The sequence below is a fragment of the Postia placenta genome (assembly GCF_002117355.1).
Source record: "Postia placenta MAD-698-R-SB12 unplaced genomic scaffold POSPLAscaffold_1, whole genome shotgun sequence".
In the NCBI taxonomy this organism is placed as follows: Eukaryota; Fungi; Basidiomycota; class Agaricomycetes; order Polyporales; family Adustoporiaceae; genus Rhodonia; species Rhodonia placenta.
The window spans coordinates 1,443,685-1,458,387 of NW_020169832.1; the positions used below are offsets into that span (position 1 = coordinate 1,443,685).

General features: G+C 60.8%; 4 protein-coding genes across 4 annotated transcripts; 3 read left to right on the plus strand and 1 right to left on the minus strand.

Annotated features, from left to right (window-relative positions):
• Positions 1–650: 650 nt before the first annotated feature.
• On the plus strand, positions 651–2,234 carry POSPLADRAFT_1068415 (hypothetical protein; the record flags this gene model as incomplete). The annotated part of the gene is made up of 12 exons (XM_024482296.1): positions 651–721; positions 780–793; positions 853–868; positions 920–943; positions 997–1,126; positions 1,186–1,199; positions 1,262–1,291; positions 1,343–1,493; positions 1,547–1,625; positions 1,676–1,926; positions 1,991–2,146; positions 2,191–2,234. The coding sequence occupies exons 1-12, from the start codon at positions 686–688 to the stop codon at positions 2,232–2,234; spliced, it is 945 nt and encodes a 314-aa protein (XP_024344059.1). The 5' UTR covers positions 651–685.
• Positions 2,235–8,296: 6,062 nt separating this feature from the next.
• Positions 8,297–8,944, minus strand: POSPLADRAFT_1128472 (hypothetical protein; the record flags this gene model as incomplete). Its single annotated transcript, XM_024483739.1, has 4 exons — positions 8,297–8,505; positions 8,544–8,572; positions 8,597–8,754; positions 8,789–8,944. The coding sequence occupies 4 exons, from the start codon at positions 8,942–8,944 to the stop codon at positions 8,297–8,299; spliced, it is 552 nt and encodes a 183-aa protein (XP_024344060.1).
• A 534-nt stretch (positions 8,945–9,478) lies between these two features.
• On the plus strand, positions 9,479–11,180 carry POSPLADRAFT_1037929 (hypothetical protein). Its single transcript, XM_024477293.1, has 12 exons — positions 9,479–9,549; positions 9,608–9,621; positions 9,682–9,697; positions 9,749–9,772; positions 9,826–9,955; positions 10,015–10,028; positions 10,091–10,120; positions 10,171–10,321; positions 10,375–10,453; positions 10,511–10,761; positions 10,826–10,986; positions 11,042–11,180. The coding sequence occupies exons 1-12, from the start codon at positions 9,514–9,516 to the stop codon at positions 11,087–11,089; spliced, it is 954 nt and encodes a 317-aa protein (XP_024344061.1). The 5' UTR covers positions 9,479–9,513; the 3' UTR covers positions 11,090–11,180.
• A 279-nt stretch (positions 11,181–11,459) lies between these two features.
• Positions 11,460–14,145, plus strand: POSPLADRAFT_1042515 (hypothetical protein; the record flags this gene model as incomplete). The annotated part of the gene is made up of 4 exons (XM_024478122.1): positions 11,460–12,816; positions 12,848–12,876; positions 13,596–13,880; positions 13,936–14,145. The coding sequence occupies 4 exons, from the start codon at positions 11,460–11,462 to the stop codon at positions 14,143–14,145; spliced, it is 1,881 nt and encodes a 626-aa protein (XP_024344062.1).
• Between the last annotated feature and the right edge of the window lie 558 nt (positions 14,146–14,703).

Here is a 14,703-nt window from a genome sequence, read left to right on the forward strand (position 1 = left end):
TGATAACATGAGAAAACAGTGTAAATTCGCGTCAATGAAAGCTGCGCAGCACTAATACTGAGATATGGAAATCACAAACTAGGGATTTGCAGCCCGAGAAATAATCGAGACAGTACCGGCTTTTATCATACATTGCATACTTGTAGTACATACATGTTACAAGAAAGACATATACCTATCTGCGGGTGCAAGGAATTTAGTTTATATTGATGGTGCAGGTGAAATGAGTTATTTCCTCTTTTGGACAGCACGTCCGTGGGTGTACGGCGTAGTCGCGTTAAGACAAGTTGCGGCGAAACCCTTCTAGAAAGCGCGAGTATGAAGAGGTGCTATGGTTCTATAATTCTGTAATCTTTTGTATATACTTCGATAGTGCTGTAGCTGTGGAGGACGGACATGATCGAGCTGGGCGGCAGAAGCGCGCGGGGGACGGGCCCGGAGAAGACGGCGTAGGGGACGAGGATGAGCCGAAAATAGACCGAAAGTGGGGGAGAAGGTCAGGCAGCGGTGACATCGATGCGATTGGAAGGAAAGACGGGGCCCCTTGCGCTGCCAACCGTTCTTCCGCCTGCCCATCGATCCACCCCCGCGTCTGGGGCGCGGTTATAAGCTCCCCTCCCTCCTTGCGTCCCCCAAACTCTCCTCCCTCTCACTCCTCTTCATCCTGTTCTCCCGCTCAATCGCAATGGCCGCAGTCGCTCTCAAACGCACCGGGCAGAAGGTGTGTTGTTACCGATCCCTGCCTCCCTGGCGCTCACCGAATCGCGATCGCGCGCCAGATGCCCCTCGTTGGGTAAGAGCAGTCCTCGACAACGTAAACATGATCGCTGACTTGGTGCTGTATTGATGTAGCTTCGGTCTCTGGAAGGTGCGCACTACGGCATGCCCCCCTTTGCACATCTGACACGGATCTTCTCAGGTCAACAGAGCCACCTGCGCGGAGGTATGCATCATTGAACTTACACCCGGTCTGATACTGACCTTTCCTCTCTTCAGACTGTCTACAACGCGCTGAAGGCTGGCTACCGTCTGCTCGATGGCGCCGGTGACTACGGCAACGAGAAGGAGGCGGGTGAGGGTCTCCGCCGCGCGATCTCGGACGGCATCGTCAAGCGGGAGGATGTCTGTGAGTACACCCGCTGCATCTCGGTATCTCACTCACTCACTCGACCGGCATGCCTGCAGTTGTCACCTCCAAGGTGTGTCCACTTGCACGGACCTGCTCACACGTCAGCTGTTGACGAGAGACTTGCAATGCTAGCTCTGGAACACTTTCCATGCCCACGACCACGTACGCCAGACTTTCTCCTGCCATGAGTGACGTTCCTGACGCAGCAACCAGGTGAAAGCCCTGGCAAAGAAGCAGCTCGGCCTCTGGGGGATTGACTACTTTGATCTCTTCCTCGTCCACTTCCCCATCTCGCTCGAGTATGTTGACCCTTCGCACCGTTACCCCCCTGAGTGGTGGGGCGATGACAAGAAGGTGCACTTGGGTGCGCACATTTCGTTCACGCATAGGTCTATCGCGAATCTGATTTCCGCGCAGCAAAGGTGCCGTTCCAGGAGACCTGGGGTGCCATGGAGGAGCTCGTTGACGAGGGCCTGGTGAAGAACATTGGTGTCTCGTACGTCCATGATTACACGCCTCTTGTCGTGGCTCACCCCGTGTGAATAGCAACGTCCAGGGCTCTCTTCTCATCGACATCCTCCGCTACGCCAAATACGAGCCTGCGGTCAACCAGGTCGAGCTGCACCCGTACTTGACGCAGGAGCCCCTGATCAAGCTGTGTGGCACCCTCGGCATTGCGATCACCGCGTACTCGTCGCTCGGCCCGCAGAGCTACGTGGAGCTCGGTGCCGACAAGGGCGCCAAGAACCTGCTCGAGCACGACACGATTGCGAGCATCGCGTCGAAGCACTCGAAATGTGAGTCGGCTGGTGCGGCGCAGCAGCACGAGGTGCAGCAACTCATGCGCCGCGTATTTCGCAGCACATGCGCAGGTCTTGCTGCGCTGGGCAGTCCAGCAGGGCCTGGCTGTTATCCCGAAGAGCAACAACCACGACCGTCTGGTCCAGAACCTCCAGGTCGACGCGTTCCAGCTCTCGGATGCGGAGATCAAGGAGATGAGCTCCCTGAAAGCGTTCTGTGCGTTGCGCCGGGCGAAGGATTCACTGACATGGCTTGCATAGCGCACGACCCACCCGACGCATCGCGATCTTTGCGCGAAATGTAAGTGCGCCTCGACGCCGCGTCGAGAGTGGCCGGTCAGACCGCATGTGCCGCCGCTCAGAGCTCGCGCGCATCCGCACTTTCTCGACGGCGCCGCCTTGGTCACTCCAGTGATCGTGATCGTGTGCGTGTCCTTGCGCGCCCCGCATAATATTGATATACCCCTCGGCCGATCGCTTGCTTGTCGAGACTGATGCTCGCCACGGTCTCGTGAGCGTGCGAGAAGAGACCGTGTAGAATTGAGGAAATAGGACAAGGCAAGGGGAATAGAGAGCGGTGGGGAGTGCAGAGCGGTAGGGAGTAGATGACAGTGGGGTAGTCGAGTCGTACAAGGTAGAGCAACAAATATATTTCAAGGCTTATTGCCATCCATACAGTCTCGTCTAATGCCGTCCCCGCTGTCCCGCCCATCGCTCTCTCCTCGCCCGCCGTCGTCCGCCACCGGCATACTTAATCCTGTGTGCGCGCGGATCTCTAGTGCAGAGAACCGTCTGCGCACGCTCCGCGCCAAGTCGCTCGCGCATCGCACAAGCACGCGCCGTCCCCGGTCTGCGCGACACGACCGAGTCCAGTGTGGCGCGTCGGGGCAGAGACGCTGCACCAGTCAGACCGGCTGGCAAGGGCGCAGACCGCAACGACGTATGCTGACCGGGAGCACAACGCCGCGCATTGCCACTGTGCGCGTTCGCCCTCGCGCCTGCAAAACCGGTCAGCATTCCGTGCGCGGGCACTCCCCACCATGTCCGGACGCCCGCACGCCACGCCCGGTCAGCTCGCCGCCTCGTACCGTCTCCGCGCGACGCTCTTGTGTACGTTGCGCTCCCGGCGGGGGGATGCGTATCGTGCCCGCTCAGTCCTGCATCCCGCGAGCCATTCTGGTCCGCGCGCGCTGCTTACCGCACTCCTGTAGGCCGTGCGACGCTCCATTCTCCGCCGCCGTCTACGCCACCACTCGATGGTCAGTGTATCTGCGAAAAGAAAAGCCCGAACTTACCATGGCACCTTTGACACAGCCCGCGTCCGGCCCAGCCCAGAGCGTAGCCACGCGCCTGACGCTCCCGTGTCCTACCGCTGCGGTGATGACCAGCACCGCCGGTCACTCCAATGGCCCGCGTCTTGTGCGCCTGTCGATCGCGCTCCCGGCTCACGCCCAGCGAGCGCGCTCGGTCCCATTATTGTGTTAACCGGTCAGGATGTGACTTGAACGTCCCCGCCGCGTGCCTTGTAGTCACATAAATGAGACTGTTAGTATTTATCCAGCCTACACTATGCCGCATTTGAACTCACCTCGCCAAGCGCGATACATTTCGCGCGCGGCGCTGCAACTCGCGTTGCGCGCTGTCCGCTCTGGCCACACAATGCCCAACCACCGCCTTCGATGCGCGACCAATCGTAAATGATTGTTAGTGCGCCGGCGAGCAAATTAGAGGTGAAACGAACTTACCATGTAGCCCGGCCCGCAGGGAGACCAGTGATGTCCCGCGATCTCTGTCAAGCACCCTGGTGCCGAAGGAGAAGCCGGACCCGTTTCTGCCTGCAGCCGTACGCTCCGCACCATGCACCCCGTCTACCAACGGCCGCGGACCGAGCGCGTAGCATCGTTCTTGCAATGCACGAGCGCGCCCCGAGCACGCCAGGCTTTTGTCAGTGTCGCGCTGTCTGGCACCTGCGCTGCGCGCATTCGCGGCAGCGGTAATGGGCGATGTGGGAGCGCAGCGGCCGGTAGACCTGTAGGTTCTCTACGTCGGTAAGTCTGTCCGTCCGCGTCAGACAAAATGACCACTCACCTCTAGGGCGCGGGCGTGGGGAGCGTTGCTGTCACAGCTTCGGGCAATAAACAGCGTAGCGACACGGCAGCGGATGCGAGACAAGGGCCGCCGCGCCTGCACAAGACGTCCGGTCAGCAGTCGTGCGATCAGAGACACGTCCGGCAAACGTGCAAGGGATTTAAAGGCGGGGTGAGGAGTTGCATCGTCAGAGATTCGTCCGCACCTTACGGGGCGAGCAAGGCGGAGGACGTGAGTGTCGACTGTCGTGTTATGATCGAGATCAGTGCTGATCGATCTCGTCCTTCAATCAATGTGCTTACCTTGCCTAGCCTGTTGTCCAACTTTCGTCATCTCGCTCGCAGTCTCGCAACACATCTTGTCACCATTTCCGCTCTCGTTTACTTGGCTACTGGGTGCAGCAACCCATCACACCAAACCTAGTGAGGTCTTGTCAGCGACTGGGAGCACAAGTCAATAATGGCCACAAGTCCACTTACTTGGAAGCCAGAAATATGGCTGCAGACGTTGTCCGGAGCAGGATAACAGACAGATGAAGGAAGTCTGGTAACAAAGTGGTAACAAGGGAAGTAGCGGGGAGATTGTCAGAATAAAGTCACACGTCAATTATATATAGTGTTGGCCAGACAGCACAACATCCGATATGTTGCGCCCATACCTTATTATCATACGTAATTTGATGACACCCTTTCTGGAATTATGACTGTTGTCAGGCTGCTACTTTTAGAATATTGACAGTGATGGCGCCCTCTCGCAACAATGACAGGTGCATTCACACGCCTTAGGCTATATTTGGCAACACCGCCTATGCTTGCGTGTGCTTCGGGAAAAGTCAGGTGAAAACATCCTTCCGGTAGTCTTTGGCCGGGGCTGATGTGCGTGATGGCATGGCACGGCATAGTGGTTCGTATCATCAATTACAATTTATTACATGCAACAGACCTGCCTTTGTTCTCCTGCACTCCTGTGACACTCTCCCGTTGCCAATCCATTCAGAGCGTGTGCATAGCCCTTATGCGCAGGGGTGTTCCGATGCTCTGTGGGTTCAGTGAGCGGGATCACGTACGGTGGCGTAGCGCTCACAGTCAGGCTGCATTCGCGAAAGCAATGGAAATGATGGCAGAAACAGCAAATCTCACGGAAACACCGCAACATCTGTTCGTGCGGGTGCAGCGTGTCCTGCGTGGTGAGACTGAGACAAGTACAGGATGGTGTCTTAGTCCTTGGCCTGCAGGGTCCGTGCGCGGCCTCGTAGCAGATAAAATGGATTGTGAGAGCAGAAGGCCTCGCCGCGCGCGAGGTCCCTCCTCCCCTCACACATGACTGCCACACAGCCACTGAGGTCTGCTGGGGAATATTCAGACAGCGTGAACACTGAGGATGTGCACAGGTATGTTGTTCTGCCATGTCTCACTGCGTACGCACGCTGAACTGCCGATTACCGGCCCCACATCGACATGGCTCATACCGCCTGGCGCAATATGAAGGATCGCTGTCGCTGTCACTGTCGCCGTCAATCAAAAGCGGGCAATTTACCAGGTGCATATTGTCAGGTGCTGACCGCCCCCGTGATTTCAAGGTGCACACGCAGGTTGGCTGTGGAAGTCTGCGCTGTCCCTACGCACTGACAGACTCGGCTGGTGCACGAGTGCCGCCTTATGCCACAGCAGGTATGTGACCCTCTTAGGCTCTTTTGTTGACTTACAATGATCATTCTGCTCCCCGGCACCATCTGTGCCCGACGCAAGAATCTCAGAAACCCACCGCTGACCTGGACGCGAAGCACATGGACACGACAGCCATGCAAAGATGAGATTGGCAGTTCCGGGTACGTCACGCTTGCAGTCCGGTCGCCGCCGCCGCCTTCCAGGCTCATGCGCGAGACCGCCCGGCACATGCACACAAGACGGCGCCAGCGTGGGGCGGTCTGTGCATCAGGTTCCGCACGCGAGCCGGTACGCAATCCATCCCGTTGCGCCCTCATACTAACATCCGCTTGATCAGACTGGTTGCTGCGGCCGACGCGTTCGCACCCGCATGCGACACGCGCGAGAAGGTGGGGACGACGACGCCGCACGAGCGTCCTCCATGGCGCGCTGCCTGTTGCGCTCCGCTGACGTTGTTATTGGTCGAGCTTCTGCGGGCGTGCGAGCGCATTTGGTCAATGCTGCTGGTGGTGCGGGCTGTCGGAAGGGGGAGGCATGACGACAATCAGCACGCACAATGGTGGTCACAACATGTATTACGTACCTTTGTGTTTCGTGTAGCCGAGACGATGGGCGTCCGGGGACGCGAAGAGCCGGACGCGGTGTCCGTGTCCGGAGAGACAGGATGAGGGGACCGGCGCGCGTGCGACGGCGCGATGTAAGTGTGATGACAGAGTGTCAAGCAGGAACGCAGAGGGACGGCGTACGGAGCGACGCGAGGGCGAAGTCGACGCGTCTCGGACAGAGATGCATAAACTGTGAGGGGAACAGCGTGAGCATCATCAAGGTCCCCGGCGCGCGGGCGGCCGTGCAGGGATAATAAGACGGTACGAACATCGGGAATGTGGACGGGTACATCATCACACCACGCCCGCACTCTGGACCACCGGCGACCGGCGTTCGTAATCACAATGCACGTACCGCGGGAAGCGACAACCAAGCGGCCCGTGCTGCCCGTCTGTCCCAAGCCACCGGTGAATGTGTCAGGCTATGTAGTGCGCCTCATCCGGTGCTGCATGTGCGCGTTGTCCGTGCGCGACGCTCCCGGCGAGTGAATGCCGCCTCGTGCCATAGCGGGTACGTGACCTTGCCATCTTCATGGTATGCCGGTGTGCTGATTCGCTGCTGCCCCTGTACTTGCGCTCGCGTTGCGTCGGCTGGTCGTTCCATTTCCAGATGCCCGGCGGACAGGTCAGGTACGCGTCCTCGGGTACGCCGCGCATCGGCTCATTACCGTCGACGTGTGGGGTACTGATGACGCCGCCCGGTAGAATCTCACGCGAGCGTGCGCGTGGAGCAGTCTATGACGCTGCGTGTTGTGCCCTGGACGCAGGATATCGGCGCGGCGCGTTAGTGCTGGACGTGCTGCGCGTGCTTGCGAGGACGCGAGGATGGTGCAGGAGCATTCCGCACGGTACGCTGCCCGGCGAGTTTGCGTTGTGCCCGGTGGGCGGGACGATGACATGAGAATATGCAGGCAACGTTATGGCACGTACTACATACCTACCGTGTAGCTGAGACGATGGCAGCGCTGGTAGTACGCGGTGGCGAGATAAGAGGGCGGCGGCGGCGTGGTAGACGGGCGCGCTAAGAGAGGACGTACCGAGCGAGGCTGTCGAGCGACGGCGGCCAAAACGGAGATATCAGAGGGGTGCGACGCGCGCAGGAGCGTGTTGCAAGGGGGTGCCAGGCGATCGGCTCTCAGCCGACGCGGTTGACGTCGGTGCGTCCTCTTCGCACTCACCATTTTCTGTCCCGCTCATCTACCCGTGCACGCTGCTTGTCCGCCCTTGCGCGTCTACACCCCTGCGTGTTATTCTCTCGCTGTCCCTTGTGTCTGCGCTGCTGCCATGGTGAGCATTTGTATCATGTTCGCATTTTCCCGCAGCGCGCGCGGCGTCCGGTTGCCCAGTATACGTACGCACGCTACCCGTACGCACGCTACCGCCTCGCTTGCGCTGCGCTCCTGTCCGGTCTCCTCTCTGCACGCCTTGGTGAGCCATGCCGCTTGTGATGTTCATGTGCTATCTGCTGACCTCCCGCTCTGTCCGCCGTGAGGACTCGCTGGATGGCAGTGTCGCAGCCCGCTGGCAGGAATCTGCGCGCACGGCGCCCAGTGTGATCGTCTGGCGTGCAAGCCCCGTGAGCACCTAACGGCGCGACAGGCAGACGCGGGAGACGCACCGCCAATCGCATGCAATCGCGCATGTTCGTTGACGGCGGCGTACGCACGCGCGCGTTGCGCAGAGTCCCCTGCGCGCACCGGCCGCCGCGACCGAGCTACGCGGCTCCCTCCTGCCTGCAGCGTCCTATCGCGCAGCTCATTTCAGCACGTCTCGTCTCGCCCGCTCGCTCGCGTACTTACTTGTCTTTATCTGGTTTTGTGGGATTGAGTGCCGCTACCGCTACAAAACACCTCGGTCGATAAGTCTCACGATGGACCTGCCGGACGTCCGGCCCTTGAGCTCGATAACGGAACCATACCAGTATACGAGCTTACGCATGGATGTCTCCCAAGCATGATGACGCGCGGCGGCCGCTATAGAATGATGGGCGTGCACTTCCTGTTGTTTCTAGGCGTCTTCTGGCGAGTGCCATAGCCGCGGGTAAACATGTAGCTCGCACGACGATCCGGCACGAATAGATGGCCCCATGGGGTGGTCGCGAGCGTCCGATATCGACGGATCGGGAGGTCGCCGGTCCGTCCTTTTTGCGAGAGAGAAGGGACGAAGGCAGTCGGGGAAGTCATTGATCATGACGACATCGGCCTCTGGGGAACATCCTGCGAACACGATGATCATTAAGCCGAGCTGCGCGAACCCTGCTCAGCTGGCCGCCGATGTACGTACCTGTGCGGCTGCGCTGCGTCCTACCGTACATCCGCATCAGAGTACCGCGTCGCGGTCATGGGTGCACGTACGCCATAGCGCCGCGCGAGGCGGAGGAGATACCCATTGAGCTGGCGCACGATGCGCTTGCACTGCGCGAGCAGCGCGGCGGCCTCGAGCTCGCGCGGGAACTGCTCGGTCCCCTGCGATGGTGCCCGTGCGCGCCCGCGCCTTGACCTCCTGCTCCCATTGCGTGCGGAATGTGAACGAGGCCTCGGTGCAGAGCCGCTCCGCAATGAGCGTGCCGGCGGTGTGCTTGAAGATCTCGCTGGGGCAGTTGAGGCGGGTGGTGAGCGGGTTGACGACCGAGTTGACGACGAGCTTGCGCCGCATGGCGAGCGGCGCGTCGTAGAGCGGGCGCCACGCCGTGTGAGCGAGGCCGCGCTGCAGAACGCGGAGATGGGTTGCGCAGAGGAGGTAGCGTTTGGCGCAGAGATGGTGGGCGACGAGGGAGCCGATGGCGCTAAAGCCGAGGAGAGGACGTGGGTGTGCATCTGCTCGTGGCTGGACGCGGAGACTCTGATGTGACGTTTGGCATGTGGGCGTCGATCGAATCCGACCGCGGTGAGGGCGGGTGGCAGAAGCGCGCGGGGGACGGACCATGATCGAGCTGGGCGGCAGAAGCGCGCGGGGGACGGGCCCGGAGAAGACCGCGTAGGCGACGAGGATGAGCCGAAAATAGACCGAATGTGGGGGAGAAGGTCAGGCAGCGGTGACATCGATGCGATTGGAAGGAAAGACGGGGCCCCTTGCGCTGCCAACCGTTCTTCCGCCTGCCCATCGATCCACCCCCGCGTCTGGGGCGGCCCGACCTGCAAACTTATAAGCTCCCCTCCCTCCTTGCGTCCCCCAAACTCTCCTCCCTCTCACTCTTCTTCATCCTGTTTTCCCGCTCAATAGCAATGGCCGCAGTCGCTCTCAAACGCACCGGGCAGAAGGTGTGTTGTTACCGATCCCTGCCTTCCTAGCGCTCACCAAATCGCGATCGCGCGCCAGATGCCCCTCGTTGGGTAAGAGCAGTCCTCGACAACGTAAACATGATCGCTGACTTTGGTGCTGCATTGACGTAGCTTCGGTCTCTGGAAGGTGCGCACTACGGCATGCCCCCCTTTGCACATCTGACACGGATCTTCTCAGGTCAACAGAGCCACCTGCGCGGAGGTATGCACCGCTTAATTTGCACCTGGTCTGATACTGACCTTTCCTCTCTCCAGACTGTCTACAACGCGCTGAAGGCTGGCTACCGTCTTCTCGACGGTGCCGGTGACTACGGCAACGAGAAGGAGGCGGGCGAGGGTCTCCGCCGCGCGATCTCGGACGGCATCGTCAAGCGGGAGGATGTCTGTGAGTATGCCCGCTGCATCTCGGTATCTCACTCACTCACTCGACCGGCATGCCTGCAGTTGTCACCTCCAAGGTGTGTCCACTCGCACGGACCTGCTCACACGTCAGCTGTTGACGAGAGACTTGCAATATCAGCTCTGGAACACTTTCCATGCCCACGACCATGTACGCTAGAGTTCTCCTTCCGTTCCTTCCGTTCCTGACGCAGCAATCAGGTGAAAGCCCTGGCAAAGAAGCAGCTCGGCCTCTGGGGCATTGACTACTTTGATCTCTTCCTCGTCCACTTCCCCATCTCGCTCGAGTATGTTGACCCTTCGCACCGTTACCCCCCTGAGTGGTGGGGCGATGACAAGAAGGTGCACCTGGGTACGCACATTTTGCTCACGCATAGGTCTATCACGAGTCTGATTTCTGCGCAGCAAAGGTGCCGTTCCAGGAGACCTGGGGTGCCATGGAGGAGCTCGTTGACGAGGGCCTGGTGAAGAACATTGGTGTCTCGTACGTCCATGAATACAAATCACACGCCTCTCGTCGTGGCTCACCCCGTGTGAATAGCAACGTCCAGGGCTCTCTTCTCATCGACATCCTCCGCTACGCCAAATACGAGCCTGCGGTCAACCAGATCGAGCTGCACCCGTACTTGACGCAGGAGCCCCTGATCAAGCTGTGTGGCACCCTCGGCATCGCGATCACCGCGTACTCGTCGCTCGGCCCGCAGAGCTACGTGGAGCTCGGTGCCGACAAGGGCGCCAAGAACCTGCTCGAGCACGACACGATTGCGAGCATCGCGTCGAAGCACTCGAAATGTGAGTCGGCTGGTGCGGCGCAGCAGCACGAGGTGCAGCAACTGATGCGGCACGCATTCCACAGCACATGCGCAGGTCTTGCTGCGCTGGGCAGTCCAGCAGGGCCTGGCTGTTATCCCCAAGAGCAACAACCACGACCGTCTGGTCCAGAACCTCCAGGTCGACGCGTTCCAGCTCTCGGATGCGGAGATCAAGGAGATCAGCTCCCTGAACATCAACCTCCGAGTAAGCGCTCTCTGGGTTACGCCAGGCGCAGGATTTCCTGACATGACTTGCATAGCTCAACGACCCCGCCGACATCGACCCGCGCATCGCGATCTTTGCGTAAAATGTAGGCAGAAGATAGACGGCGGAATGCTGTGTATGTACTATATACCGAACGCTCTAGAACCCCGCAATGAAATACCTGTATTCCCTAATCTGTGTGAGCAGCAGTCTGTGGGTCCCGCTTGTGACTCGAATTTGACTGAGTCAACCGACTTTGACTGGGTGGCGGCGGTAGGACGGTGTAAAGGGACGTGACGGTGCGCAGCGGCGGGTGCGCGTGATATCAGGCCGGTTGCCTCTGCCCGATATGGCAGGAGTTGCTATACTTGTCCCCGATCATATACACTGCGCATTGTCGGAGCTCCAACTCCCGCGCAGTGCTCCCGCGTATATAAGAGACCTGCTGCGTCGAGCTGCTGTCCCACAGCACCATGGCTACATTCCACATCAAACTCAGCAGGCCCCCCGACGGCCTCACACGCAAGTTCGTCGATGCTGCACCGCCCTCCTGGGCGAAGCTCGCCGCGCGCATCGAGTCGCTCTACCACATCCCGCTCGCCGACATCGCCGTCTCGTACATCGACCAGGACGGCGACGAGGTTACGCTCAGCTCCGAGGAGGAGCTCCAGGAGTACTACAAGCTCCTCCCGCCTGTCTCTGGCGAGCCGACCGTTATCCGTTTCGACGTGCGCGACCTTGCGGAGCGCAACAAGCCGCTGCCCGCGACGCCCCGTAGCTCGGGTGTGAGTGCGAGCGCGGGCGCGGGCGCGGGATACCGCGGCACATTCGGCCAGGGCATCCCCATGATGTACGAGGTCGAGGACGACTGGCAGCGCGTCGCGCCCGGCCTCGGCTCCGTCTTCCTCGCGGGCCATGAGACCCCGGACGACTCGGACGGCCCTCACGCCTTCGTGGAGCTCATCGAGAGCGACGTCGACGGCTCTCGTGCGCGTGACGAGGACAGGCAGTCCGCAGTCAGTCTCGCGGACTCTGAGCTTACCGCGTCGACGCCCACCCCGGATAAGGGCAAGGGCAAGGCCCGCTCGTCGCGCTCGTCGACCGAGTCTGTCGTCTCTGCGCAGGGCCCTGAGAAGCACCCCGTACACGTCATGGAGATAGACTCCGACACCAGCACGCCCGAGGGGACGGTCAGGACGGGCAAGTCCACGCCCGTCTCTCGCAGGGACTCGACCCCCAGGCCTGTCGCTACTGGCGCCGACGCCGCGCCGGACCCGCCGCTCCCGGATCTGGACGATGACGTCCCCACGACGCCGACCGCCTCCCTCACCAACGACGTCGCCAATCTCTTCGGCACGCTCAGCACCGTCTTCGCGTCGCACCCCGAGCTGTCGGAGGGCGTGCGCAACATCGTGCACAATGCGACGAGCGGCACGTACTGGCACGCGCACCGCGAGTCCGTCGCGCGCGCTGCGGATGAGATACGCCGCAGTGCCCTGGCGGGGTCCGCAGACGCGCGTCAGATCGGCACGGACGCCCGCCGCGCTGCAGAAGAGGCCGCGGGCCGCCGCGTCGCAGAGGCCATCGCCAACGTCGTCCGGGTCATTGGCGACGTCACCGGCGGTGCCGCTGGCGCTACAGGCCCTGACACTTCGACCCCTCGTTCGCGGCGCGGGTCGGGGCACCCCCGCGGCTCCCACCCGCATGACTTCGGTCGTCATGGACATCACCACCACCACCACCACCCGTCTCCCCCCGGTGAAGGCTGGGACGACATGCTCGCTGACCTCGAGCCCCCCGAATGGATGGGCAGCTGGGGCCACGGGAGAGGTGGGCTCGGTCGTGGAGGACGGCACCGCAGCTCCTGGCATCATGGCTCTCGATCTGATCGTATGTCCGCTGACGGTCTGGCCCCTCCGCCTCCCCTGCCGCCCCCGCCTCCCTTCGCTCACCCGCCTCCCCCGGGACCGCCACCTCCAGGAGCCCCGCCGCCTGTCAGTGCACCACCCCCTCCGCCGCGACCCCGTTCGCCGCCGTCCTCGGTCCCGCGGCGCCATGCCCATGTTCCTCCTTCCCGCTCCCCGTCTCCCCGTCTCCCCCCTCCCCCAGGCCCCCCGCCGCCGCACGGACCGCCGCCTTCTCCATGGGCTACTCATGGCGGCCGCGGATATTGGCCCGGACACCCTTTCCACCCGTATCGCCACGCCCACCACCGCTCCGATATATTCGGCGCGTTCCCGCCTAGGGACCCACGCACCGGCGGTCCATTCGGTGTTCCTCCTCCACCGCCGCCCGGAGCTGCATGGGGCTTCCCGCCTTTCGTGCCGCCCCCGCCCCCTCATCCGCCTACCAGCCGCACGTGGCCCATGTCTGGGTGGACGCCTCACGACATGGACATCGACGAACCGGACACCGCGGACGAGCATGCGGAAGTCACGATGTTCGCCGCGAGCCCGACGCAGTCCCCGCAGCAGCTGAGGGAATCCCTCAAGGACGCGAAGGAACGGTACGTCGCCGAGAAGGAAAAATACCGCCGTGAGCGCGCCCTGCGCCGGCTCGAGAGGGAGCGCATGCGCAACCGGTCCGGCGAAAGGTCTGTGCATCCCGAGGATTCCGACGTTGCGATGACTGACGGCGAGGCGCCGGACAGTGCTCAGCCCGTCACGAGCGAGGAAGACAGGACGCCGGAGAAGAAGAAGAAGGCGGGCGATTCACCGACGGCGAACTCCCCGTTGCAGATTATCAGCACCGCCCGCGGTCCGTTCCCCCAGCTCGAGATGTTTCCCGTCCCCGTCCGCCGATCCCACACCATGCATGGCACCGGTCAGCGCAACCCCACCGCGGCAAGCGCATCGTCGCCCGCGGCTGACGCCATTACCAGGCGGCTCGGTGACGTACGTTCCTCTCTGCATTTTCATGATTCGCATTCCCTGACACGCTCGGCTGCAGATGGGCTTCACTGCCGACGCGTACCCGAGCATCCCCGAGCAGATCAGCACGCGCGTTCCGCGGAACGCCCAGCTTTCGCGGGAGGCGGAGGACACGATTGTGACGGACGTACTTGAACACTTGCTGGAGACATCGCCGGCTGGGCCCCCTCAGGCATCGGGATCTGGCGACGTAGCGAGCAGCAGCAATGCTACCGGTCCCTCTTCTTGAATGGTTTTCGTTGGTGGTTATCTAGGTTTATGATTCATTTAATGCTCTGAAAGTTGCTTATATTCTGTCTGCTGGAAAATGAAAGATAATGTAGGTCGTACTGTATACTACTACGCTTCTTGCCTTGATGCTATGCAATTCATCTTATGGTTCGCAAATCACATACATGTCAGTTGCGAATATGTACGTCTTTCCATTGTTGTAAGATGAGTAGAATATGAAGAAAAGTCATGCTCATGCATTTGAGTGCTTGAGTGAGTCTGAAGTGAGTGACCTGGAAGACGGTACCTGTATGAGCACTCACAGCCTCAGGGGATTCGACTGGGGGACATGCTCCTATATAGCCCCTGGAAATGAAGCTAGTGCACTGGTCATACTTACTACGAAGGCATCGCCTGGGAGAGCTAATCAGGGTCCGAATATATGGGCTGTTGCGATCGATAGCAGCCAATTGAGGGTATCTCACGGAAGCAAATTGAATCATTGTACACCTTGGCGGGCAGGGACGATAATCAGTTTCAGAGTACAACAGCAGGTGCAGATGTGGCCACCGAAGGC

Coding starts and splice junctions, on each gene's coding strand:
- POSPLADRAFT_1037929 (XM_024477293.1), top strand. CDS start 9,514: ATGGCCGCAGTCGCTCTCAAACGCACCGGGCAGAAG. Junction 10,121..10,170: donor CTTTCCATGCCCACGACCAT/GTACGCTAGAGT, acceptor CGCAGCAATCAG/GTGAAAGCCCTGGCAAAGAA. Junction 10,762..10,825: donor CGCGTCGAAGCACTCGAAAT/GTGAGTCGGCTG, acceptor CGCATTCCACAG/CACATGCGCAGGTCTTGCTG.